This window comes from Lagopus leucura, unplaced genomic scaffold (genome assembly GCF_019238085.1).
Source record: "Lagopus leucura isolate 7727_CA_CO unplaced genomic scaffold, USGS_WTPT01 Super-Scaffold_100157, whole genome shotgun sequence".
NCBI classification, from domain to species: Eukaryota; Metazoa; Chordata; class Aves; order Galliformes; family Phasianidae; genus Lagopus; species Lagopus leucura.
In genome coordinates this window covers 45,953,412-45,975,890 of record NW_024962334.1, presented here as the reverse complement: position 1 = coordinate 45,975,890, position 22,479 = coordinate 45,953,412, and the positions used below count along the sequence as shown (strand labels likewise).

Genomic DNA, 22,479 nt, shown 5'->3' with positions numbered 1-22,479 from the left:
CATCCTGTCCACATTGTATCCCGCAGCCTGGTGGCTTTGCCGGCTCAACACAGGCTTTTTCCAGGAACACGTTCCCTTTCTAGCTTTTCCATCTGTTTCTGAAGGTGGCCAGCAGCTTCTGAGCTTGTTCCCTAAGAACACAGGCCTGCTGTTCAGCTTTTGCCTTTGCTCAGCCAGCGGCAACCTGCATGGCACATTGAAGAATGTGGGTTTCCTTCTTTCTTTGGTCTTATTTTCAGCTCCGCTATAGCAGTCCAGAGGCTTTGCTCCTCTGCCTACCACTGCTGCTTGCTGCATCTCATCATCCCCTGGTTGTTGCTCCAGCCTTCCTCTCTCCCTTCTGCTTTTGGCCATCTGCTTGTAGTGGATTTGGCAGTAGAACACCCCATGGAGGGCAGCATAATTGTGCAAGCTGGAAAACACACATTGGCATAGCTGTTAGAGGTTGTGCAGGAGGGAAGCATGAACAGCAATGATGGATAGGTTCTCTGTAGAGTTGGCTTTCAATGGAAACTGCTGGGGAAAAGGGGGGGTCTGAAGAAAGGCACCTTTCAATAGTACTGTCTGCTGAGGATATGTTTGATTTTTCTTTCAAAATCTAAAACACATGAAAAATTATACATTTCCTTGTGACACTTCAAGGAGCTGTATGCCAGGTTATATGAGATCCCTTTATGTGCCAGACTTGAAAACAGGACTTCATCTTTCACTTCGTGTGGACAGCATGGCCCTGAAGTGCCAGAGGCTGAGAGCTGACTTAGAAAAGCCTTATAACAAGAAGGTTAAGGGCAGGATCTCATTGCTCTGTGTGTTTGTCTTGTGGGAGGTTATAGAGAAGACAGACTTGTATTGTTCTTGGAGGTGTGGAGAACAAGAAGCAATAAGAACAAGCTGTAAACATGGGATATCGTGATTAGATTTAGGAAAAGAACATTTTTGCTTCTGATCACATCTTGAAAGAGAGGCCGCGACTGGAAGGCTATGGAATCTCTGACCTTGGAACCATACACACCTCTCCTGGATGAGGTCCTGAGCAACATTCCTCCTTGGACCTGCAAAGGACTGGGTGGAGGCTTCCAAGTTTCCTTCCAACCTACCCGACTCTATGAACAGGTGAGGCACTCAGACTTACTCTGACAATTAAAATCCATATCAGCATTTCTAAATTTAAATTATTTCATATTTTTCATCTCCCCCTTGTTAACATCATACAGATTCTTGGTCTGCAGGTGTCTACAAGTAGACTCAAGGGATGGAAGAGCAAATTGCATTTGGGACAGCCTCTGCTCTTCCCTGTTACCTTGAGCCTATCCTGTTTGAATGACCACTGGGCCATTCTGAGGCAAAGTACTTGGACCTGTCTTAAAAGCAAATGTATCTGGGGTCCTACAACTCACCTCAGTTTCTTCCCACAGATTTTGCAGCAGAAGCATGACTGGTGTAAACAGACTTTGTCTGGGAAAACACGCTCCATAGAGTAGACAGGCTGGTGGCAAAAGGCACACACCTCCTTCGACATGGGCTGAAGAAGGAGAAACTGAAGTTAAATAACTAGAAATGGTGACCACTTGGAAATACGTGTGCAAGCTGATTTGCAGAATCTACTGCTTGTGTTGGATTTTCTTGATGTTTTTTAGATATTTGTTGGGAGAGTTCAGGCTTCTGGCTGACCTAATTCACTAGTAATCTTGGCTAGGTCAGCATTAAAGTTCAGTTGGGACAAAAATACAAGATGTCCTTGGAACACTCATGAGAGAAGTGATTGATTTGATCTGGAGAAAATGGTTCACTGAACTGAGTCATTTAGAAGACTGAGTGAGCTAAGAAATACTGTTGAGAGGCTCTGACTTAAAATTCTGGATGGGCAGCTCCTGAAATCAACTGCTCACATGAACGACATAATCCAAACCCTAAAAAGATCACAGGTCTCAGTGTTAAACCTCCAGCTGCTCCGTAAGCCATGTGGTTTACTCCAGTATGTTGACTTGTGCACGTATTTTCTGCCATGACCTGATGATTGAAACACCACTTTATGTAAAGAGCCCAAGGAATCTCTCTGGAAAGCATTGACAGCATCAGCTATTTTATTAATGGAGGGAGAAAGGGAATTAAGAAGCATGGACATCAGCCTATCTGCGAAAATAGCTCCAGGCTTCCTGCATGGCCAGAGACTGCTGGCAACATTGTAATTATCTCTGTGCCTGCATTTTGCTGTGGTGCAAAGCAGAAATGCACCTGATTTTATTGTAACTCTAATTAGGTCAGTGCTCCAGGTACAGATATTACCTCATACAAGGCTCCCTCTGTCTTTTTCTTGGTTCTGTTTTGCCACAGTTTGATTTGATAGGGTTTTACTGGTGTTCTCTTATTCCTCATTCCTCTGACTTTTCATTCAGCATGTGCTCATCCTGAGTTTCTGCATTGTCAGCTCAGAGAATAGACAAGTTTAAGTTTGGCTGTTACGTGGTGCAGGCTGATGGCCAGATTTTAGATTTGAGAAGAGGAAGCATGTTAGATATTTCTGCATCAGAAATATATGGTGTGTCTCAAGATGAGTTGACAAGGGAACTGGAACCTTTTATTTGCAGCAGACACCCGGTGTTTGTGCAAATAATTTAATTACCTTTCTTTTTTTTGGCTGAACATATCAGTAATGTCAAGTCCTATTTGTTTTTCTATGACAACGCTTCTGAGAAGAGTTTAATGTTCTTTGGTTTTCTTCCCTGTGTCTAGATGGATGTATCCAAACAAAAGCCCCATCTTCCCTGCAGTCTTCAGTGATCTCAACACAGCTCTGCTTTTCAAAGTCCTCTGCAGAGAGGATAGCATAGTCCTGTAAGTATGTATGTATGTAATGGTTGTCTAAACTCTCAGTATACACAGTGGACGTTCAGGTAAGGGAAAGTAGGTGATATATCTACCCTAAACCAGGTTCATGTAGCTGGACAGGAATAGTCAGTTAGGCAAGATGACTTTTACCAATGTGACTACAGAACTGGGCTGATGCCAATGGGACAGCAGCTCTGGTGAAGCTGAAGCTGAGATACACTTTCGTGCAAAGATAAGAGCTAGATCCTCCAAGTGGAAAATGGTTGCAGAAACCACATTATTGTGTTTCTCAAAGAAAAATTGAAGTTCTGCATCTTTGGCATAGATGTTGGCTAACTAGAGGAAATGAGCAGGCTGTTGGACAAAGAATGGTGAAAGGTGATGGGCAGCTGCACAAACACAGCATCATTTGTTATAATGGAGCAAAAATGCCACTCCTGGCCATAATAAATCTCTATCACTGGATTGACTTTGTATTCACTTACTTTGATTTATTCTGTGGTATGGATCATGGTATCTCTTGGTACTCTTGCAGGCATTTTCTTTGGCAGTGATGAAGCTCTCAGACAAAACAAAGTTTTTATTTTGACAGAAAATAAATTACTGATGTGATTCTGCTGTATAAGAAAAACACTTTCCTTTAATTGTGACCGAGGAAGGAAACAGCTGTTTAGCAAACAAACAGTATCTCTCTACTCTTTTTTTTTTTTTGGAATGAATGTATGTGCTTCTGGAGTGAGTTCCAAGTGTGGGGTAATCTTTTCTAGGGGATGCGGGGTAGCACCAGGGTGTATGTTAAATGCTCACTCTGATGATGCATGACAAATAGATTTAGTCTTTCAGAGGTATTTTTACCATCTCTGGGAATAAGCATTTCTAACATTTTGGAAGACACAGAGGTGATTAGCAGCCATCAAATGGCACTGCGGGCAAGGAAATTATGTTAAGATTTCTTTGAAAACATTTATAGAGTGTTGTTGGAAGGTTCCTTCAGTGCACTGCTGATTACTGCTGTGCTAAAGGTTGCAGCTGGCATATGCCTTATCATCTGCTGTTTGCTTGTTCGCTTTCTGGGTGCATAAAAGTTTTTAAGGTAGGGAAGATTAGCCTGAAAATGCTGTATCATGCATTGTGTTATCAATGGATGGAGAAGACAGCCAGCTCAAAGCTTTCATATCTAAGATTAAGCATCTTAACAGGGACATGTGGCTGAAATAGACTTGGGACAGGTCATACTTGATGGAGGCACTTCAAATGTAGCATGTTTCATGGTTACTGCTTCAGGAGAACTGGATCTGCAGATGAATTTCTCCTGTGACCACTCAAGGAGTTATAATCAAGGCAAGATCATCTGTCCCCGTCTGCTGGTACAAGTAGCTTTCCCAGCCAATTTGCTCTTGAAAATATCTACCCTACACTGTGTGAGAATGCAGTGATTCACTAGGATAAAGACCGGTGAACAATATCATGTCTTGTATCCAAAGATCCTAGAAAACTATGACAAATCATTTGGGATTCGGAAGTTTGTATATACTCTTATATTATTGCAAGGTCTGAAGAATGGAGCTTGCAGCTTCAGCTCGCACTTGAGTTTCAAATCTCTGCATTTGTTTTTTCTCCAACTCTTTCAGGAGTTCAAGAAGCCATGTATAATACTGAAATAATGCAGCATCTGTGTCCTCATGATATCCTGGCTAATGAAAATACCATGAAAGAAATACATCCCAAATGAGCTCAGCCTCTTAAATGGCTCACTGGACATTTAGAAACACTGAAAATCCTGAAGTACAAACAGTAGAATCACTATTTTTAAGCACTGGCAGTGCAGGATATTTGGGTTTATTTGAGTTCCTGTGGAATCACTTTCTTTGCCCAAGGAACCTGTTTGCAACTTAGTAGAAGCGTTGTAAAGAGAGACGAAGCAAACCTGGTACTGGCATCCTGAGACAAGCTAAGGCTAGAAGCAAGCAAATATAAGATGGTTGTGTTGGAAAAAATTCAGGAGAACCTCTGAATTGCTGATTCTGCCATTTCTATTAGTGATCCCACTAAAACAATTGGGAAGGTCTAAGCAGTTATTTGGTCTGGTTTCCTGAAACCAATTACATTCAGTTTATGATGATCTGCTCTTTTACCTCAAACTTTGTTGTACTCTTTGGTGGAACTGAAAACCACATTCTTAGTTTTCTTTCAGCATATGCTACTTTCCAGCTTTTGGGGTCCTAGAAGCACATCAGAGTGCTGTAGGTATATGCCTACATTCTTGGAGGAAAGCAGGAATTCTACAGATCACACCTATTTTTTGTTATTATTCTCAGGAATGTTTCTGTGGGCTAAGAATTTTCTGACAAAACTACCAGGAATGTTAGGAATATGTCATCAGCCACTTCCATTCAAGGTCTGTTGCTCTCAGATCCAGACTCTATGAGAACGATGATAAATCTTTCTTATTTCCTTCAGTTACCAATGTTGAAGCATCAACAGAGAGGTATTATTTATTCATACAACATTTTCCATGATTTTCAGGGAGGTTGAAGGGGCCCTATATTACTTAGCTTTAATCTACCTACCTGGCCTACCACACAGTGAGCAAGATATGGTGTGAGATAATATCTGCTGTTTAAAAACATAGCTATGAGCTGAGTGATATGAAGAGGTACACTCTGAAACTGTTGTCAGTTGTCAGTGTGGGAAAGGACTTATTGGGTTGTACATCGTACCCAATGTCAACTCAACTATGCTCCTGGATGGGGTGGTGTGTTTTATATTGCACTCAACTCAGTTTTTAGATGTGAATATAGAAACTGCCTGCCACGGAGCTGATAGTCCGCCCACATTGTAAAGAAGACATAGATTTGTGATTTAGGTTTAGTGATTTGGAATGGCCTTACTGTGTGATTCGACTGGCTCATTTAAGTGGTTAATTTCAGGGGACTTTGAAAGGAATCTAGCACTCAACAAAAGAAAGCCAACCAGACCAAAGTATTTTTAGAGGTAATGTTTACCTTCAGATGAATGCAGCAATAAAAGTTTAAAAAAAAAAAAAAAAGCCACAAAAAAATCTAAAATCATGAGTTGTGAATGTACAAAACAAAGTCACAATACAAAGAAAATTGCTTTACAAGGTTGCAAAATGAACTGAAACAGTAAACAGGTATGAAAGCATGGAAAATCTAAAATAAGGTTTTTTTGTGTATATCGAATAATAAATAACAATTCTGAAAATAAAGGAAAGCAACAACCATTCTTTCTCACCTGGAGCACCTTTCTTTAAATCTTTCTTTGGAGAAACAGCACTGATAATAGCTGTGGGGTTTGATGTAACAATTTTCAATAGCATCAAGTAGTTCTAGGAAACGTACTCTGTTAAATTCCTCCCCCACCAATAACAGTGTCAGCCATTTGAACTTTTTAATTTATTGTCTAAGGAAAAACCCATCTAGCCCACCCATCAATGTCAGCATGTGTACTTATACATATTTATGTGTTTACGATGCCCTCCCTGGCAACTCTGTACTGAAATTAAATACAAAAGATAATACCGAGTGTTTGTTTGCCCATGACCAGATCGATCTCTTCTTGAACTGATTCTATCTATCTTTCCTTGTCAATTAGTTCAGAGAAGCCTAATGTAGCCCTTCCTATGCCCCAAATTATACTGTTGGAGAAGAAACTGCCCAAGATGACCGTGGATGGATGTTTCCCTTCTGGCAGTGCTTCTGGCAGTGCCAGGGCTCTGGGTTGTGGTGCAGCACCAAGTCTGCTGAGTTGTTCAGGTGAGGGCAGTTGTCAGGGCAGACTGCGTTTGTCCTGTCTGTACAAGAACACCAAGACGAAGACCCTGAGAAGTCTTTAGGGTGTAGATGATTCCCTGTGTATAATGTAGATAAACAAGGAGAATTTTTTTGTTGTAGACTGTCTTTTTCTTTTTTATATAGTTCTCTCTTGCTCTTCAAGACCTCCTATTTCTTTAGCCTGGAGTTACCAAAGGTGACAAAGACCACTCCTGTCTCCTGGAAAATGCCATTGTGGATGTTTTCACTTGGGCTTTTCAGGTAACTTGGAAACACGGGTGATGCAGATACTTCATACTGGGGATGCGAGGCCACACCACACGTGGAGGATGTTTGTGTTTCAGATTGCTTGGTGACTGTGGTAGATGAAGTGATGATTTTATTTCCAAACTGGTCCATTTCCTCATACTGCTCTGTGACAGTCCGGGTAGCTCCATAGAGCTTGGATCCATCAGGCCCTGTCTTCAGCTCCAAGATGCTTTTCTGCCTCCGTGGGTTCTGTGGGCTGGGGGTGCTTGGGGAGCAATATCCTGGAAAGCCTCCTTTCACCCCACACTGGCAGCTACCTTTGGAGGCATCTGGAGGGCACCTCTCTTTCTCATCGACCTGATTGTTGGTGTTAGCAGGGGTGTGCTGTTTCACTGAGTTCTCCTCAGCATTTGTTTGGGTGGGCTCCGGTCTCTTCTCAAAGGGAGACGTGTCATGCCCAGATGACCCAGCTGATGGATGGTTAATGGAGTTAGAACTCTCCTGAGCAAAAGCATCCTTCTTTCCTGGAGTGTCCGGACGATCTGGGGAAGGGATGTCTCGTGGGGAATGTGCTGTCCTGGGTGACTCTGCTGGTTTCCTGGCAGCAGACTCGATGGTGATGTAGGAAGGTGAAGAGGGAGAACTGACACGAGGATGAACTTGACGGGGGACCTCCAGCTCTGACTTGGTTACCTCAGTCTTTTCTGCCGCCTTTGCACCTTCCACTGATGCTGCCTCCCCTGTTTCCACCGTGGTTTCCTCCTGCCTGGCTTTGCTTGACACAATACTGATTTTGCGGATATTGCTGCTGCTTGTAGAGCTCTGGGTGCTCCCCAGAGATTCTTTGAACAGACCAGAGAGCCCAGCGATGTCTGACTCAGACTTGAGACTGGAGACAGAATAAAGAGCTTTCTTGATAGCCTCCTCAATGTCTAAGAGTCGGGCGAGTGTCTGCTCCTTCAGGTGGATAATCTCAGCACTTGCTCTCTCCAGGTCCCCAAAAACCATCTCTACTGAGGAGACACTGTCAGTGTCATCCTTGGCCTGTGTCACAGCCCCATCCTGTTGTTTGTCCTGGAGGGCCTTCTGACGAACCATCCAATCAGGGACCTTTTCAAAAAGGCTCCTCAGCGATTTCACATCCACTTTGCTTGTTTCCTCTTCAAACTCCTTCACCCTAGTCAAGATCTCTTGCAGCTCCTCTTGTCTTCTGAGATTTTCAAAGATCTCCATAGCCTCTTTGACGTTGCCTTTCATTATCTCCTCTTTGTGCACTGACAGCCTCTTCCGACGTTCATCTTCTGTTTCACTCTTGGATTTTTCTCTCATAATAACTGCTGGCTTCTCCTGAGCAGGTGCCTCTGCCTCCACATCAGGACGTTTTGGTTGCTCACTATTTCCCTGTTGTTCTTCCTTGGAAGCGTTCTTCGGCTGCTGATGGAAGGACACTGAATGACTCGTTTGTTTCCTTTCATTCACTTGCTGCATGACTCTCTGACTTTCCCATGATGAATAGGCATTATACACACCTTCCCTTTCCACCTTGGTTGAGGCATTTTTTGCAATGTCATCTCCTCTCTTTGGAGGAGTGTCATGGCCCACAGAGGAGGTGCTTGGCTCAGTCTGTCCTGGCATTTTAGGTGTCTGTGCTCTACCAGGAGAGGCTGCATATGACATTGAAGAGAATCTCTCCTCTTGTTGACACATCTCAGAATGCCTCTGAACTACCTCACGGGAGCAGCTTATTGGAGCTGCTGCTTTCCCATTCAACATTCCTTGCTTGGCTTCAAATCCAACCTCTCCATTTTTCACCGGCTTTGAAGGCTTAGCTCTGTCTAGTTCAAACTTGCCTTGTCCTCCTTTGCTTGCCTTGTACCTTTCCTCTGCCAGCTGAAGAGGGGTTTTGATAGGATATTTAGGCAGCTTTCTCTCAGAGCCCTGAATTGTGATAGATTTGTCCTGAACTGTAATAGATTTGTCCACAGATGACTCCAAAGTGCTATATTTTTCTTGACTCTCCCTGTGGTCTGATTGTTCACATACTTCTGTGCAACTTAACTTCAGCTCTGCAGGGGGAGGCTTTGGCTTGCTGATTTCCTTCAAGCCTGGAGTTTTTGCAGGCACGGGTGGAGGGATAGATTTGGTTGATCTGCTTGTGCTCTTATTTGTAGAAGCAGAATATGCCTCATGTAAGAGGTGCTCGGGTTTTGGTGGGGGGACAGGCTTTTTTCTTGGTGGGGCAGTGATTTCTGGTTTTGGAGGAATCTTGGGCTTTTCTGTAGAATTCTGGTCACTGGGTTTGCAGGACAGGGAAGGGAGGGAAGGAAGAGGGGTCTGGAGTGGTGAGAAACATCCTGGAGCTTCATCTTTGCTGGTTAATAATGTAAGGGCACCTTCTCTTGTTGCTTTGGTTGAGGGTGGACAATGTTCTGCTTTCATCACAGCAACTGGGGGAGGAGGAGGAAAGTCATTATCAGCTTGTGACCCTGAAGCCACTACAGCTGTCTGGTTATTATTGACTTGAGTCTCACTTTTCTTTTTACACACAGAATAGGACTGCCCTGCATTTCTGTATATCATAGCAGCTTTAAAATCCCCTTTGGAGACATTAACGTTAGACTTTTCCAGTGACTGAAGTGTGGCTTTTAAATTACCACGGACAACATCCTCCTTTTCTACCAGGCGCTGTTCTGTGGCGGCACTTTGCAGTGCTCTGATAGCTGTCTGTACATCCCCTCTGATAATAACATCTCTTTCTTCTTGCACTGATCGCTCTTTGTAATCAGACTCAACGAAAGGGTTTATATAGGTTTTCACAGGTGTGGCAGTATAAAGGCCATCCTTAATGCTAACATCTCTACTAGGCACAACTTGGTTTTCCTGGCTCAATAGTTGTCCTCCCTGTACTTCCTCTGAAGCACTGACCTTTTTATGTGATGCTATACTCTTCTGAGACACACTTCTGTGGGTCTGGGAAGCCTCCTGGACTCTAGTGGTGGTGGTCCTGACAGCTGTGCTGGCATTCTCCCGCATGGTAGATGCAGACTCTTGCTGATGTACAGTTGACTGAAGGGTCTTTGTCTCCTGCTTACTAGCTACCTGCTGTCTGCAGGCCGTGTGGACTTCCTCCCTGTTCCTTTGTAGCTTGCTTTGAACATGATGTTGAATGTTTCTCGCTTCTGCTGTTGCTAGCCTCAGGCTTTGCATTGCAGCCTGAAGATCATTCCCAAGGGCCTTCTCTTCTGACTGCTTCTGGCTGGCTTGCTCAGTCACCAAACTCTGCTGTTCTCCAACCACTTCACTCCTCTCAGCTGTCACTTTGGTCTGGGTAATGCCTTGCATCGTAGCTTTGTGCTCCTTCAGACGTGCAGAGGTGGATTCTTCTTTCTCTGTATTCTTGCTGACATCTGCAACCCTTTGAATTGACTTTGTAGTTACTTTAAGCCCCCCTGACATGATTTCTTCCTTTTCCATCCCTGTGGGCAGGTTCTGAGGCTTCCCAAGGCATTGCACAGTGGTGCCTGTCACACCCACAGCACGCACAACCTCTCTCTCTAACTCACCCTCCTTGCCCGTGCTTTCACATGCAAATACCTTTTTTGCTCCCTCCAGAGCCCCTGGCTTTGCTTCTGCCATTACTTTCTCTACTTGTTCTTTGTTTTCTAAGACATGTGTATTAGTCCCCTGCAAAACCCGCAGGGCACTTTCAGCTGTCCCTTGCTCTGCCTGGGCAGAGATGAGGGACTGTATTTCTGACTCCTGCTGAAGGTTCTTCAGATAGTCCAGATCTCCCTTCTCAATGCAGCTCGCAAAAAGCTGGACGTTCCCTTTCTCATTGTCCTCACGCTTAACAGTTACTGTAGCCTTCTGCTCCTGAGAAGAAGCCATCAGGTTCCCTATCGTTGACTTCACATCCCCCTTGACAACTTTTTGCTGCACAGAATGGAACAGGAGGGAGTAGAGGGTCATCTTCACTGATTCTGACTTTGTCTCTTGTATGACCATCCCCTTTTTGATGGAAGCATCTTGACTAAGGAGGCCCTGGAGAGCCTTAGCAACATTTCCACTCAAGTCCTCTTTGCCTTTAATAGCTTCACTCTGGTCCAGAAGCTGCAAAGAGCTTACTTTGATCTTGCCCTCTCTGTCCTCCTCCACCAGCACACTCTGTGGTTCCACATTGGTTCTGTGCAGGAGTTGCAGCATGATCCCTTGTAAATGGCCTCTCACAATCTCTTCTTTCAGGATTTCTGGAGCACCTGGGCTACTGAGCTGGTACTTCACCATCTTCACGCTCTCCATATCATTGGCTTCAATGAGGATCCCATCGTGCTGAATAGCCTGGCAAGTACAGAGTGTCTCTAACGTTTCCCTCATAGTTCTTTCTTTCAGTTCTGCTTCCCTGCTGCATTCAGAAGCACCGAATTTATCCAAGGGCGTACTCTCAAAGAGCCATGTTGTGCTTTTCACATCTGCACGAGGGATTGGTTCTTGTGTCCCAGTACTGACTGTCACCTCGGGGTCCTTAAGAGTGTCCATGGGCTGGGTTTCAAACAACCAGGTGCAGCGTTTGACATCTCCTTTCTGGCTGTCCTCTCTCTGCACTGTGCTGATAGATGAGCTTCTGTCTGCATCCCCATAAAGGGAGTCCACAGGCTGGTTTTCAAAAAGCCAGGTAGATGTCCTCACATCACCCCGCTGAACATCACTGACACTGACCATCCTTACATATTTCTTCTGGCCCACTTGCTGGGACTCAAAGAGCTGCTTGTTGGACTGAACATCTCCCTTCTGCACATCATCTACTGTTCTGGGCACAGAAATCTTTCCTCCAGGGAAAGAGTCAAGAGGCTCTGTTTCAAACCTCCACCGGGCAGCCTGGACATCTCCTTTCTTGATGTCCTCTTGGGTGACAGCCCTAATCACAAACACTTCTTCATCCTTTTTGATCTGATCCAGAGGCTTAGTTTCAAACAACCACCGTGCACCTTTCACGTCGCCTTTCATGATTTCTTCTTTCTGCACTGAAGTGACCTCATGATATCCCCCCTCTTTGTCCTGGATAGCATATAAGGGTTTGCTTTCAAAGAGCATTGTGCAGGACTTGACGTTTGCTTTGCTCATGGTATCTTTCTGGATCTTATGGAGCTCTGTCTCATCTACTTTCTCATGGATTTGGTCAAGGGAGTAGGTCTCAAATATGAACCTTTTGCCTCCAACATCTCCACCCTTGATATCCTTCTCTGGAGGGATTTCCTGGATACCTTCAGAGCTGTCCTTCAGGGTGTCCATGGGATAATTCTCAAAGAGCCAAGTGAATTTGTGCACTGATCCAGCTTCGATCGTTCCATCATCCTTGATGACCGCAGTTGGTTTTGTTGTTGTATCTAAAGGCTTAGCCTCGAAAAATTCCTTCACTCTGGACACTTCTCCAGACTGTATCTCCACACGGCTAGAGTACCGCAGGGTTTTCTTTTGGTCAGCTTCACTGACAACACTGCTGCCCAAAGGTTCAGTCTCAAATAAATGGCGGACAGTTTTGACATCAACTCCCTGTAATTCATCCTGACTGTATGCTTTACTGACTCTCAAATACTGCTCCTCTTGACCTTTCAGGGAGTCCAGGGGTTGAGTCTCAAACATCCATGTGTATGATTTCACGTCAGCTTGAGGCACACTGACATCCTCTTCTTGCTTCTTTTCAGCCTTCTCATACAGGGTGTGCATGGGCTGGGTCTCAAAAAGCCATCTACAGGTCTTCACATCCCCCCGCTGGGAGATTTCCCTCTTCACTGAGGGGTGTTCCTCACCTTGAGTGGCTTGGTGATGAATGACATCCATAGGTTGAGTTTCAAAGAGCCACTTGGCTGTTCTGACATCACCAGCCACCACCTCCTGTTTTGTGATCCCCCGTATTATATCCACTTTCTTGGTGCTTTCATCAAACTGGTCCAGTGGCCTGGTTTCGAACATCCATTTGTACTTCTTGACGTCACCACTAATGACTTGCTCTCTGCTTACAGATGTGACTTCGTGAAAATTGCCAAAGCTATCCTTGATGGCATAGAGGGGTGTAGTTTCAAATAGGATTTGATTAGCTTTGACATTACCAGGTGGAATCTTCTCCTCTTCCTTGGTGACAGGCTCAGCATCAACCTCCTTGATGCTATCTAGGGGGAGAGTCTCAAATAGAGTCTTGAAAGATTTCACATCCCCTTTAACCACTTCTTCTGTGCTGGCAGCTGAAACTTCTTCCTCAAATGCCTTGGAGATACTGCCAAGGGGACAGGTCTCAAACACATGTTTTCTTTGTTTCACATCTCCTTTCTCCTCTGCTGAAAGCTCTACTTTTTTCAAATGACCCACTTCAAAATTGTCTTTCAGGGTTTCCATCGGTTGAGTTTCGAATAGCCAGAGTGTAGATTTCACATCACCTCCAATGACTTGTTCTTTGGCTGCAATGCTCTCTGAAGCTTCTCCTTTCAAAGAATCAAGGGCCTGGGTCTCAAAGAGTAATCGCTGTTTACTGACATCTGCCCCTGTAACAAAATCTGTTGAAGCTTTGAAATCCTGTTCTTCAACAGTAATTTCTCTGATGGCATCCAGAGGCTGAGTTTCAAATATCCACCTTGCTCCACTGACATCTGGCCTTCCTATTTCTTCCAATGAGATCCCACGGATTATTTGTACTTTAGAAGTGTCCTTGTTGATGGTATCCAGTGGCTGAGTCTCAAACAGCCAGCGAGCTGTTCTGACTGCATTGCTCTGAATTTCTTCTCGGCAAACAGACTTGATTTCATGGATGTTTCCAGTTTTGTCCCTAATTGCACAGAGGGGCTCTGTTTGGAAGAGTCTGATAGTCTTCTTGACATCACCTTTTAGCTCCTGGATTTCTGACTTGAGCTGCAGGATGCTCCTCTCCTCCACGGAGCAGCAGCGTCCTATAGCATCCAAGGACTGGGCTTCAAAGAGTTCTTTGGCACCTTTCACATCACCTCCCTGGACCGGCTCCTTGAGAACTGCCTCTTGCACTTCAGTTTCATCTGAGTACAGTTTGTTTAACGAGTCCAAAGGCTGGGTTTCAAAGAGCCACCGGGCAGTATGCACATCCCCTCTGGCAAGGTCTGTCTCTGATAACTTTGCTGTTGTTGACAGATAGTCCCCATTGACGGTCTGGTTTTCAAACCTCAGAGAAGTACTTTTCACATCCCCACCAGGAATTATCTCGTCTTCCATCATCTTCTTTGTGGCTTGATGGTCCCCAATAGAGTCAAGTGCCCAGTTCTCAAAGATCCAGCGCATGGACTGAACCTCACCGGGAAGAACTTTATCCAGGTTCACAGATCCCTGTGCATTGGGATCTTCAGTATTAAGCATTTCTGCCAGGTCCTCAGTCACAGCTTCTTCCAAGTTCTTCCTGAGCTCAGGATGCATGTGTCTGTAGAGCCTCTTTAGCTCATTTACTTGTCGCTGCTGGTAGAACTTGGAGAAAGCTTGCTTAGGAGGAGGCACAGGGAGTGGGTTGGGATCCTGGCTCCCCGGAGCGATGACTTGGACTGAGCCAGGGATGGGAGGGGGAGGTAAGTCATCTTCCATTTTCTTGACAGCGACTTTAGATGATTTCTGAGGTTCTGCCATCTTTAGGGAAACAGTTTTGAAGGTCAGAATCATCTCTTAACATCCCAGCCCATTGGCTGTTAGTAGTGTGAATGCCAAAAGAAAAGACAGCCCAAAAAGGGAACTCCATGCACATACTGAGCTCCATACCTTTAGTTCAGTAGCACATAGCACTCCAAAGCATCATATCACTGCACACACTCCGGACTTGGTGTTAGCTCTGGTTCCACAGCAACATGTTCTAAATCAAGGCCCCTTATCCAGGCATGTGGGATGGTTAGTCTATAGTCTCAGGTGTCAATCCAGCTACAGCATAAGAGAGGCCTGATTTGGACTGTCAGCAAGAGAGACAGACCATGAGAATGACATAAAGAAGGCTTATCATCAAGTAGCAAGATAAGAGTTAATTTCTGCCTCCTAATTCCAAATGTGGGGCAGTGAGGGAACTTGAAAAGAGTCTGCAAACAAAGGTTATACTCCAGGAAAATGCCAATGAAGTATTTATGAGGAGATCTTGAGAGTAAAAATGGTGAGAGAGAACCAAATAAAAGTGTGAAAGTGAGCTGGTGAGGACATCCCAATTTTGGGTAGGCAGCTAGCATGATGGGTTTTCAGTACTGCCATTGGCTGCCCATGGCACAGGATTGGGGACTTTGGAAAGGACATCTGATTCCCCATTGGACTCACACATGTACCCCACACCATCACTTGCATGAGAATAGGTGTACAGTTCCACAGTGAGAGATTTAAATAAAGCTTTTTTTTAAGACTTGTACAGGAGTGAGGCTAACTCATGTGCCCTCAAACCCGCTGACATTTAGTCTGTTATGTAAAAATGAGCAATTCACTTGCTACAGAGCCAGAAGCCAGTATATCACTGCCACATCACATCTCAGTGCTATGGCCTATGAACTATTTACATTTAGACTCACTCAAACTGAATTCAACTGGATTTTTCAGCAACGTAGGTACAGCAGAAAAGAGAAGGCGCAGTCATGACAGGCTGGACAGTGGTTGTTCTGACTGCCTTTGAACTTTACTTTCAGCATTTTTCTCCTTATCTTGGAATTTTGAGCACAGAACAGCTGAACTGAATACCTGTGGACTGCGCTGGATTGGCTTTTTTTCCAAAGGGAAGGTATTTGAAGCCTTTAATCATTATCTAAAAAGAACCATAATCCTGGGGCTTTCCTTTCAGTAAACAGATCTGCTGATCCTTGGCATGCCTTTGGAGTTACGTCTGTAGAGTTATGCCTGGAATATTATTAGTTGTTGCTCAAAGCAATGGCGCGCAATGTTATTTTGCTCTGTTAACACACAGATCGTTCTCGCTAAAAATAAGTGCTGAACATTAGTAAGAAAAAAAAAAAACAAACAGCAAAAACAAACAAACAAAAAGCCCAAACCAAACAGACCTAAACAAACCAGAATACCAAAACCAGCATATTTGGCAGCAAGTGTAAAACGCAAATTATTCGTACAAGCCAACGTACTTTGAATCGTCAAATGCACTTCTAAAAATAAGGTGGTTTTTTTTTTTTTTTTTTTTTTTTTTTTTTTTTTTTAATCTATAAGCTTCTAAACACAGGGAAGGGCTGAGCAGCTGGTAGCTATATTCAGTGTGGAAGCACTCCTCACTGCCTGGTGTGGGTGTGTCAATCACACTCCACAACTATCCGCAAATATTTGGTTAGATAAGGGTGCTTATCTCTAACATTTCTTACCTTGCTTGTTTTCTGGCTGTTGAGAGATTGAGTGGAGCTGTCCTTCACAGTTCTCTGGAAAAGACATAGAGAGGAATGACATCAAACTGCATAGGCAGACACATACGACAGCTGTATATATATATGTGTGTGTGTGTCTACTACAGAGAACTGGAAACCACTGGCGTTTTGTTTTTGTGGGTTTTTTTTGGTTCACTGACAGCTCTCAGCTGGGAAAAATCAATCTTACCCCAGGCTGAACAGACATTTTTCCAAAAGCGTCAGTCGACAAAAGAAACCCAAACACATTTGTTCAGAGTCACGGGAAAAAAACAAAACAAGCACTAATTTCTCCAAAGCTTGATTTGTCTTATAGTTCTGTTGGTATGCCAGTATTTTTATGACAAAACAAATTCATATTGCAATGGCATTACGAATCAAAATTCATTGAAAATTTGTTTTGAAATTATTACTGGAAGGTTGGACTAGAAGACCTCTGGAGGTCCCTCCCAACTCCTACAGACTCTCTGGTTGTGTGTGATTCTGTGATTATTTTTCTCAGACTTTTCTTTCTCTTTCCCAACCTGAACGCTTCACAGCAATGCAGATTTCTTAGAAAATTTTAATTAGTACAGATTCTGGTGAAGAAATATTTCTTATCAAGCTGTATGGCCCATCATGTCTTGCTGCTGGACAGGACGCGTGGTTCTTCCCAAACCTCGTCCATTGTGGGCGCAGGTCATGGAACAGCCTTTAAAGAAGTCTGAACCTGCTTCATTGCAGTTGTAATTCCCCACTGATGGTCTGTGCTTAATTATTTTCAGGTGGCAGTGCTTCAGTCTGGGCTCTTCCAGTTCAGAGCCCTTACACTTGTTCAAGAAACTACATTTCCAGTCAAGGACCCTGCAGATGGCTGGGAGTGGAAGGAGCATGAATGAACCTGCAGAAGTCCAGGAGAGAAAATGCATCTCCTATCACCCCTGGATGACAAACAGAGCCAGGCAGGAGAGAAAAATATAGCTTAATACCTCATAATACGTACAACAAGAATTATCCTATGACCCACTGATCAGCCAAGTCTGGATGATTAAATCACTGATCAAATCCCCTGGTGATGTTTCCTTTTTCTACTACATGGGGTGAATCTGGGACCCACTTATGTATGTTAGAATGAGTATAGCAGAGGGATGTACACGTTGCTATGTGCTGAATATTTCCTGAATAGATGTAATTGTGCTTATACACGCAGATATTAGATATCTTATTCATGAATACACTGTATGCAGGAGCTATCGGATATAATGTGTGTGTACATGCAGCATGAATATCACGTGCATATCAGCAATGCAATTAGTATCAGCACGATAATGTGATATTTGTATATGGTACGTTAATATGACATTTAGATGGCATATTCTATGTTATGGTCATTCCTGGAAAAGAAATGCTGCGTTCCTCCAGCATCATGAACTCAGGTGTGTTCTCCCTCTGGAGCCTCTGGAAGGGATGGGACACCATTTGGATGCCATGGTTCTTACCGGTGATGTGGTGCTGCCTTGAGAAGCAGCAGCAGCAGCTGCCTGCGAGAGATAACGAGCTGACAGCTCCTTGACAGACAGAGAAGAGGACCTCCCTCGTCCTTGTTGAAGTAAGCGCCTTGTGCTGTCTGATATGTCTAAAAATGACTGTGTCCTCTCATCTGAAACAGAGACAGGTAGGCATAGTGAGCTATGTGAAACAGTGGTGATGGCATGGTGTGAGGCAGGACATTTTTAAGTGGGCTCTGCTTTCTGTGCACCCCTTCTTCCTGGAGTCCCCAGCAAGGTGGGGACCTCTCTCCCTGACTTTAACGTCATTCCTTTAGGTTTAGGGAGAAAACGTGGACATCTGCCCTCCTCTGAAATGGATGGCTGAAATGGATGGTGAGACTTGAGAGCAACCCACCAAGCACACACCTGGTGCCATTATCCTACCGTGGAGCTCGCCTGGCACAGATCCTGCACCCATCCCTGCATCCCCAGCCAAGGCCATCACCAAGACAGAAGTGATGTGAAGGATGTGAAAAAACTACAGATGTTAAACTTGAATCAACTTCTATTTTTTTTCTCCTTAACCACTTCACTCTCCCATCGGCATGCCTCGCAGGCAGCTATACCCATTCATCTTCACCCCTTCTCCTTTCGGGAAACCAAGAGATGATGAGACTATAAGATTTGCCCATGGCCACAGCATGGAACGATCTCTTATTTTAGAGTGGTGATGATCTGAGCTAGCTCCCATAGAGCGCCACTAGAGCCCAGCATGACATTCCTGACATATCCAAGATATCTGGCATTCCCCCTACTTTTGTTCAGATGCCTATCATGGAGATGACTCCAGCTGGGGATGTCTCTATCTGGTTCATGGAGGAATTGACTATTTTGGGAAGAGGTGATCTATCAGGCAGACAACCTGAGAGGTATGCAGGGGGACCACTTGCAGCTGTGCTCACACGCACTTGGGTGATACTCAGCCCAAGTCCACCCAGTGCACTCCCTCCCATGGCCTTCATCCCCTAAACAGCAGGAGTTTCCCCTCTGTACATATATGCTGCACCTCAGTCCTCTGGGCTAGCAGGGGCTTCATTTCTCTGTTACCACTGCAAAAACACCAGAAGGTTCTCCCTTTATTTGCAGGCTTGCACTGATACATTTGGATTTAGTGTGGTATTTGCAATGCTTTCTGTTTGAACAATGGGCTCTCTCTCCACAAATCCAGCTTTTTCACAGCCACGGAAAGGCTGATGTACTTGTTAATATGTGCACATTGAAAACACTGCAGCAATTCTGGCATTCCTTGCTCTCAAATCTCAGTCCTCAAATCATGAGATTTTGTAAATAACCGACTTAATGACTCCTTTCTTTGTTTTCCAGATTTTGAGTTCATATTTTCCAGCTTTTCTCTGAAATACTGAAGGACATTTGCTTTGCCTTCATTTTGAGGTGACAACACGTAACATCGTGCACTAACAGGATCCTGGGAGCTGGTGCTTCAAAAGAGACACTAATTCCTATGGGTCAGACATGTCAGTCCTTAGCACTGAACAAACACTGAGATAAGAGCGGAAGGACTCCACTGAGATGCTGACACCTGCAGGTGTCTCTTCTGTCCTTGGTTCCAGCTGCTCCTGCAGATGCCAAGGCATTTTGATGCAAAGCTGAAGCTGGATCCATGTGGAAGCAGCTGGAAGCAGTGCAGATGTAGGTGCTCAGTTCTGCCAAAAGGGCACAGTGGCATGAGGAGAGGAAACAGAAGAGATTTCCTAAACATATTTCTTTTCTTTCTAACTAAGTCACAGTGTCAATATGGGACTTCTTTCCCTAATTTCTATTGTTGGTGGGTCAGACTCTGAACCAAAATGAATTATTCAGCTATAGCCAGTGGAGACAGTGGCACAGCTGGTCCCAGTCTGGTGCATCCTCAGATAGGCAGTGAGGCTGTAAAATGAATTAGTGTCTGATTATGTCAGTTTTTCTCCACTCTGGTCAAGCATTTAACTGGGTCTGTGACTTTTCAAGATGTTCAGCACTTTGAAAAGGGGAAGGAGAGGGTCAAGGCATTACTGTGACACCCACTTTTATAGAAGCTGGTGCTGATACCTCTAACACCTGCCCTTCCACCTGCTGTAGAAGACTTCCCCCTTCACTAGGAGATTTGAGGCACACATTTCCCTCTGTGAAGAGCAAAAATGAAGCAATAGCGAGCAAAGGTACCTGGGATTCCATGGTCTTTCCTTGCCATGGCCATGCCCATGCCCTATGAGAATAGCACTGAATAGTGTGCTGGATTAGAGATTAGAATCATAGAATCATTTGAGTTAGAAGGCACCTTTGAGTTCCAACTCCTTTGCAATTAACAGGGATGCCTACAGCTAGATCAGGGTGCTCAGAGCCCCATCCAATCTGACCTTGAATGTCTCCAGGGATGGGGCGATTAGCTGCCATGAATAGGGTTTTGAAAAATCATGTTGGAGAATCTATTTTCTCCTACAGTTCTGAATTTCCTACTGAAGGCAAAAAGAATCCAATCCACTGGGAAACCAGAAGCTTTCTCCCTTGCAAGGTGATGAGGTTTGGCAAAGCTTCTCAGTAAGAGGAATGGGGAGAGCTGTGAGAGACAACCTTCCTAGCTTCAAAGCAGAAAGAAAACCAAGCATAGTTTTGCAGCCTTTCTGACTGGGAAAATGAGCATAAGCCCTCAGCAAAGCCGTGGTCACAGTGAAAAAGCTCTGAAAGGCTCCCTATAGGAACTGGGAGCTCTTCACAGCAAGGCTGGGACCCTATACTTGACCACTTTAGTGCTGAGAACTTAGCAAAAGCTACTCCATATCCTAGATCTGGGCTGGTAACGTTCTGCAAGGTGGTCCGTGAGGGTTATGGTGACCTGATGTTATTTGTGTTGGCCCCTTTGGGGGGGGGGGGGGGGGGGAGATGCTGCCCAAAGCACAGCAATGTGCCCTCCAGCCTGCAAGCAGGTGATGGAGCTGGATGCAGCTCTCTGACCACACAGTGGAAAACTGCTTCAGATCTGTTTCTTCCTTCATCCTTTGGCTCATATGGATGAAAAGCCACAGGACTTCTGTTTTAATGATGGATATAATTAGCTGCGCTGCTGCAGGAGGCTCTGCCCGATAAAACAGGCTGCTGCCACCCTCCAAAGTGCTAATTATAGATAGCAGAGGAAGAACAACACTTAATCCCACTAACAAGAGAGTCAGGCTGTCATCTCAAGAGCTTCCCAGCAAAGGATGCTAAAGGGTGTGGTGAAAACAGGGTAAGGGTGACACTGTCTGAATTGTTGTGTGGGAGACTGAGGGCATGGAGACTCAGTATGAGACCTGTGTTGGGTTCTATGTTTCTGTTCTGTTGGACAAAAGGGCTCTGCTAGCACCTTGAATATTCCCTCTAGTCCATCAGCTGTGCCCAAGGTGAACAGGGCAGGATGGAGGTGGTTTCTGGGGAGAAAAAGAGCTCCTCGCAGCTAAAGGTGTAGAGGAGGCTCTTGTCTGACCCTCCTGGCAGCAGGCTGGTGTTCAGAGATATTCAGCCCTAAACAGTAGAGATCAGAGATATTCAGCCCTGCAATGGGGAAAAACCATTCCTCGTCCCCACTTTTTCTCCCTGACCTTCCTAGACACAAGAGGAAGAAAGGGAAAGGAAAGAGAATGGGGGAAAAGATTCACAAATTAATCTAAATATTCAATCACTTCCTCTTTGGCTATTGTCCATAAGTCACCAACAGCTCTGTCTCCTGAAGAAGATAATATTGCACCTCTCTTTGTTTCAAAATGTCTCTGTTAAATCTGACAGCCAACTCCCAGCAAGCAGAAAACAAACCTTTAACAAAGTGCTTCATCCCTCCTTCCCCTGAGAAAACCCCATTCGTCTGTTAACACAGCAGCTCTGCTCACTCTGCTTTGCATTTAAACTGCTTTATCCTATAGAAGAAAGCATGCGACCCACCTGTTTGTGTCTGCCACGGCTGGCACTCTCTGTAGCCCGGCTCCCACCTCCAACCCCAGTGAGCTACGGACTGCCTAGGTCACCTATTAAAAAAGGAAGCTGCAAACTCAGCACTGATCCCCTGGGCTGCCTGGCCAACCACATGTCATCGGCTTTGCTCCCAAAATCAGCCGTCCTGAGCAAACACAGCTGCTAAGCAAAGCCCTTTGTGTAGGCGGGTGCACCCCATGCAGGCCCACTCCTGACATCCCATGGGGTTGTGTAACAGGACCTGAGCTCAGCTCAGCTTGCAGGGAGCTTGCAGGAGCTGGAGGCAGAGGGAAAGGCTGGTGGTATAAGTCGTGATACAGTCCTGGCCCCTTGTTTTCTTGCCCATCCTCATTGCTCTGCCAACTAGCTTTGTGTCAGTTATGCTCTACGGACTTGGCATGCTGTATGCCCTGGGACATGGTATGGTCTGCATGCCCCTGCCATGCCTCTACGTGGTCACCATGAGATGCAATACAGCCCATGGTGCAGTATCCAACTCTTAGAGGTTAGTGGCAGTGAAGGGACCCATGTCCCAGAGCTTCTGAGTGCTGTGAAAGCAGGGCAGGAAAACAATGGTTCCTTATGCTGTAGCTGGGACTCCATTTTCCAGGAGAACAGAGGTGAACCAACATGGAAATGCTCCTGGGTTTGTGGCACTCTGAGTAGACTGCAAATTTGGGACTGTTTTAGCTCTTCCTTGTTCCCTGGGATGGACTGTCTGCTGGTAATGACATTTGCTGCTAAGGACCCCTCAGCAGG

General features: G+C 44.9%; 1 protein-coding gene across 1 annotated transcript; it reads right to left on the bottom strand.

Moving 5' to 3' along the window:
* Positions 1–5,812: 5,812 nt before the first annotated feature.
* Positions 5,813–21,743, bottom strand: XIRP1 (xin actin binding repeat containing 1). The gene is made up of 4 exons (XM_042888699.1): positions 21,691–21,743; positions 17,728–17,888; positions 16,211–16,264; positions 5,813–14,507 (listed from the first exon to the last, which is right to left on the bottom strand). Exon 4 carries the CDS (start codon positions 14,505–14,507, stop codon positions 6,792–6,794), a length of 7,716 nt encoding a protein of 2,571 aa, XP_042744633.1. The 5' UTR covers positions 16,211–16,264; positions 17,728–17,888; positions 21,691–21,743; the 3' UTR covers positions 5,813–6,791.
* Positions 21,744–22,479: the final 736 nt, after the last annotated feature.

What these genes read in the sequence shown, in the direction of transcription:
- XIRP1 (XM_042888699.1), bottom strand. Translation starts at nt 14,507, where the DNA reads ATGGCAGAACCTCAGAAATCATCTAAAGTCGCTGTCAAGAAAATGGAA.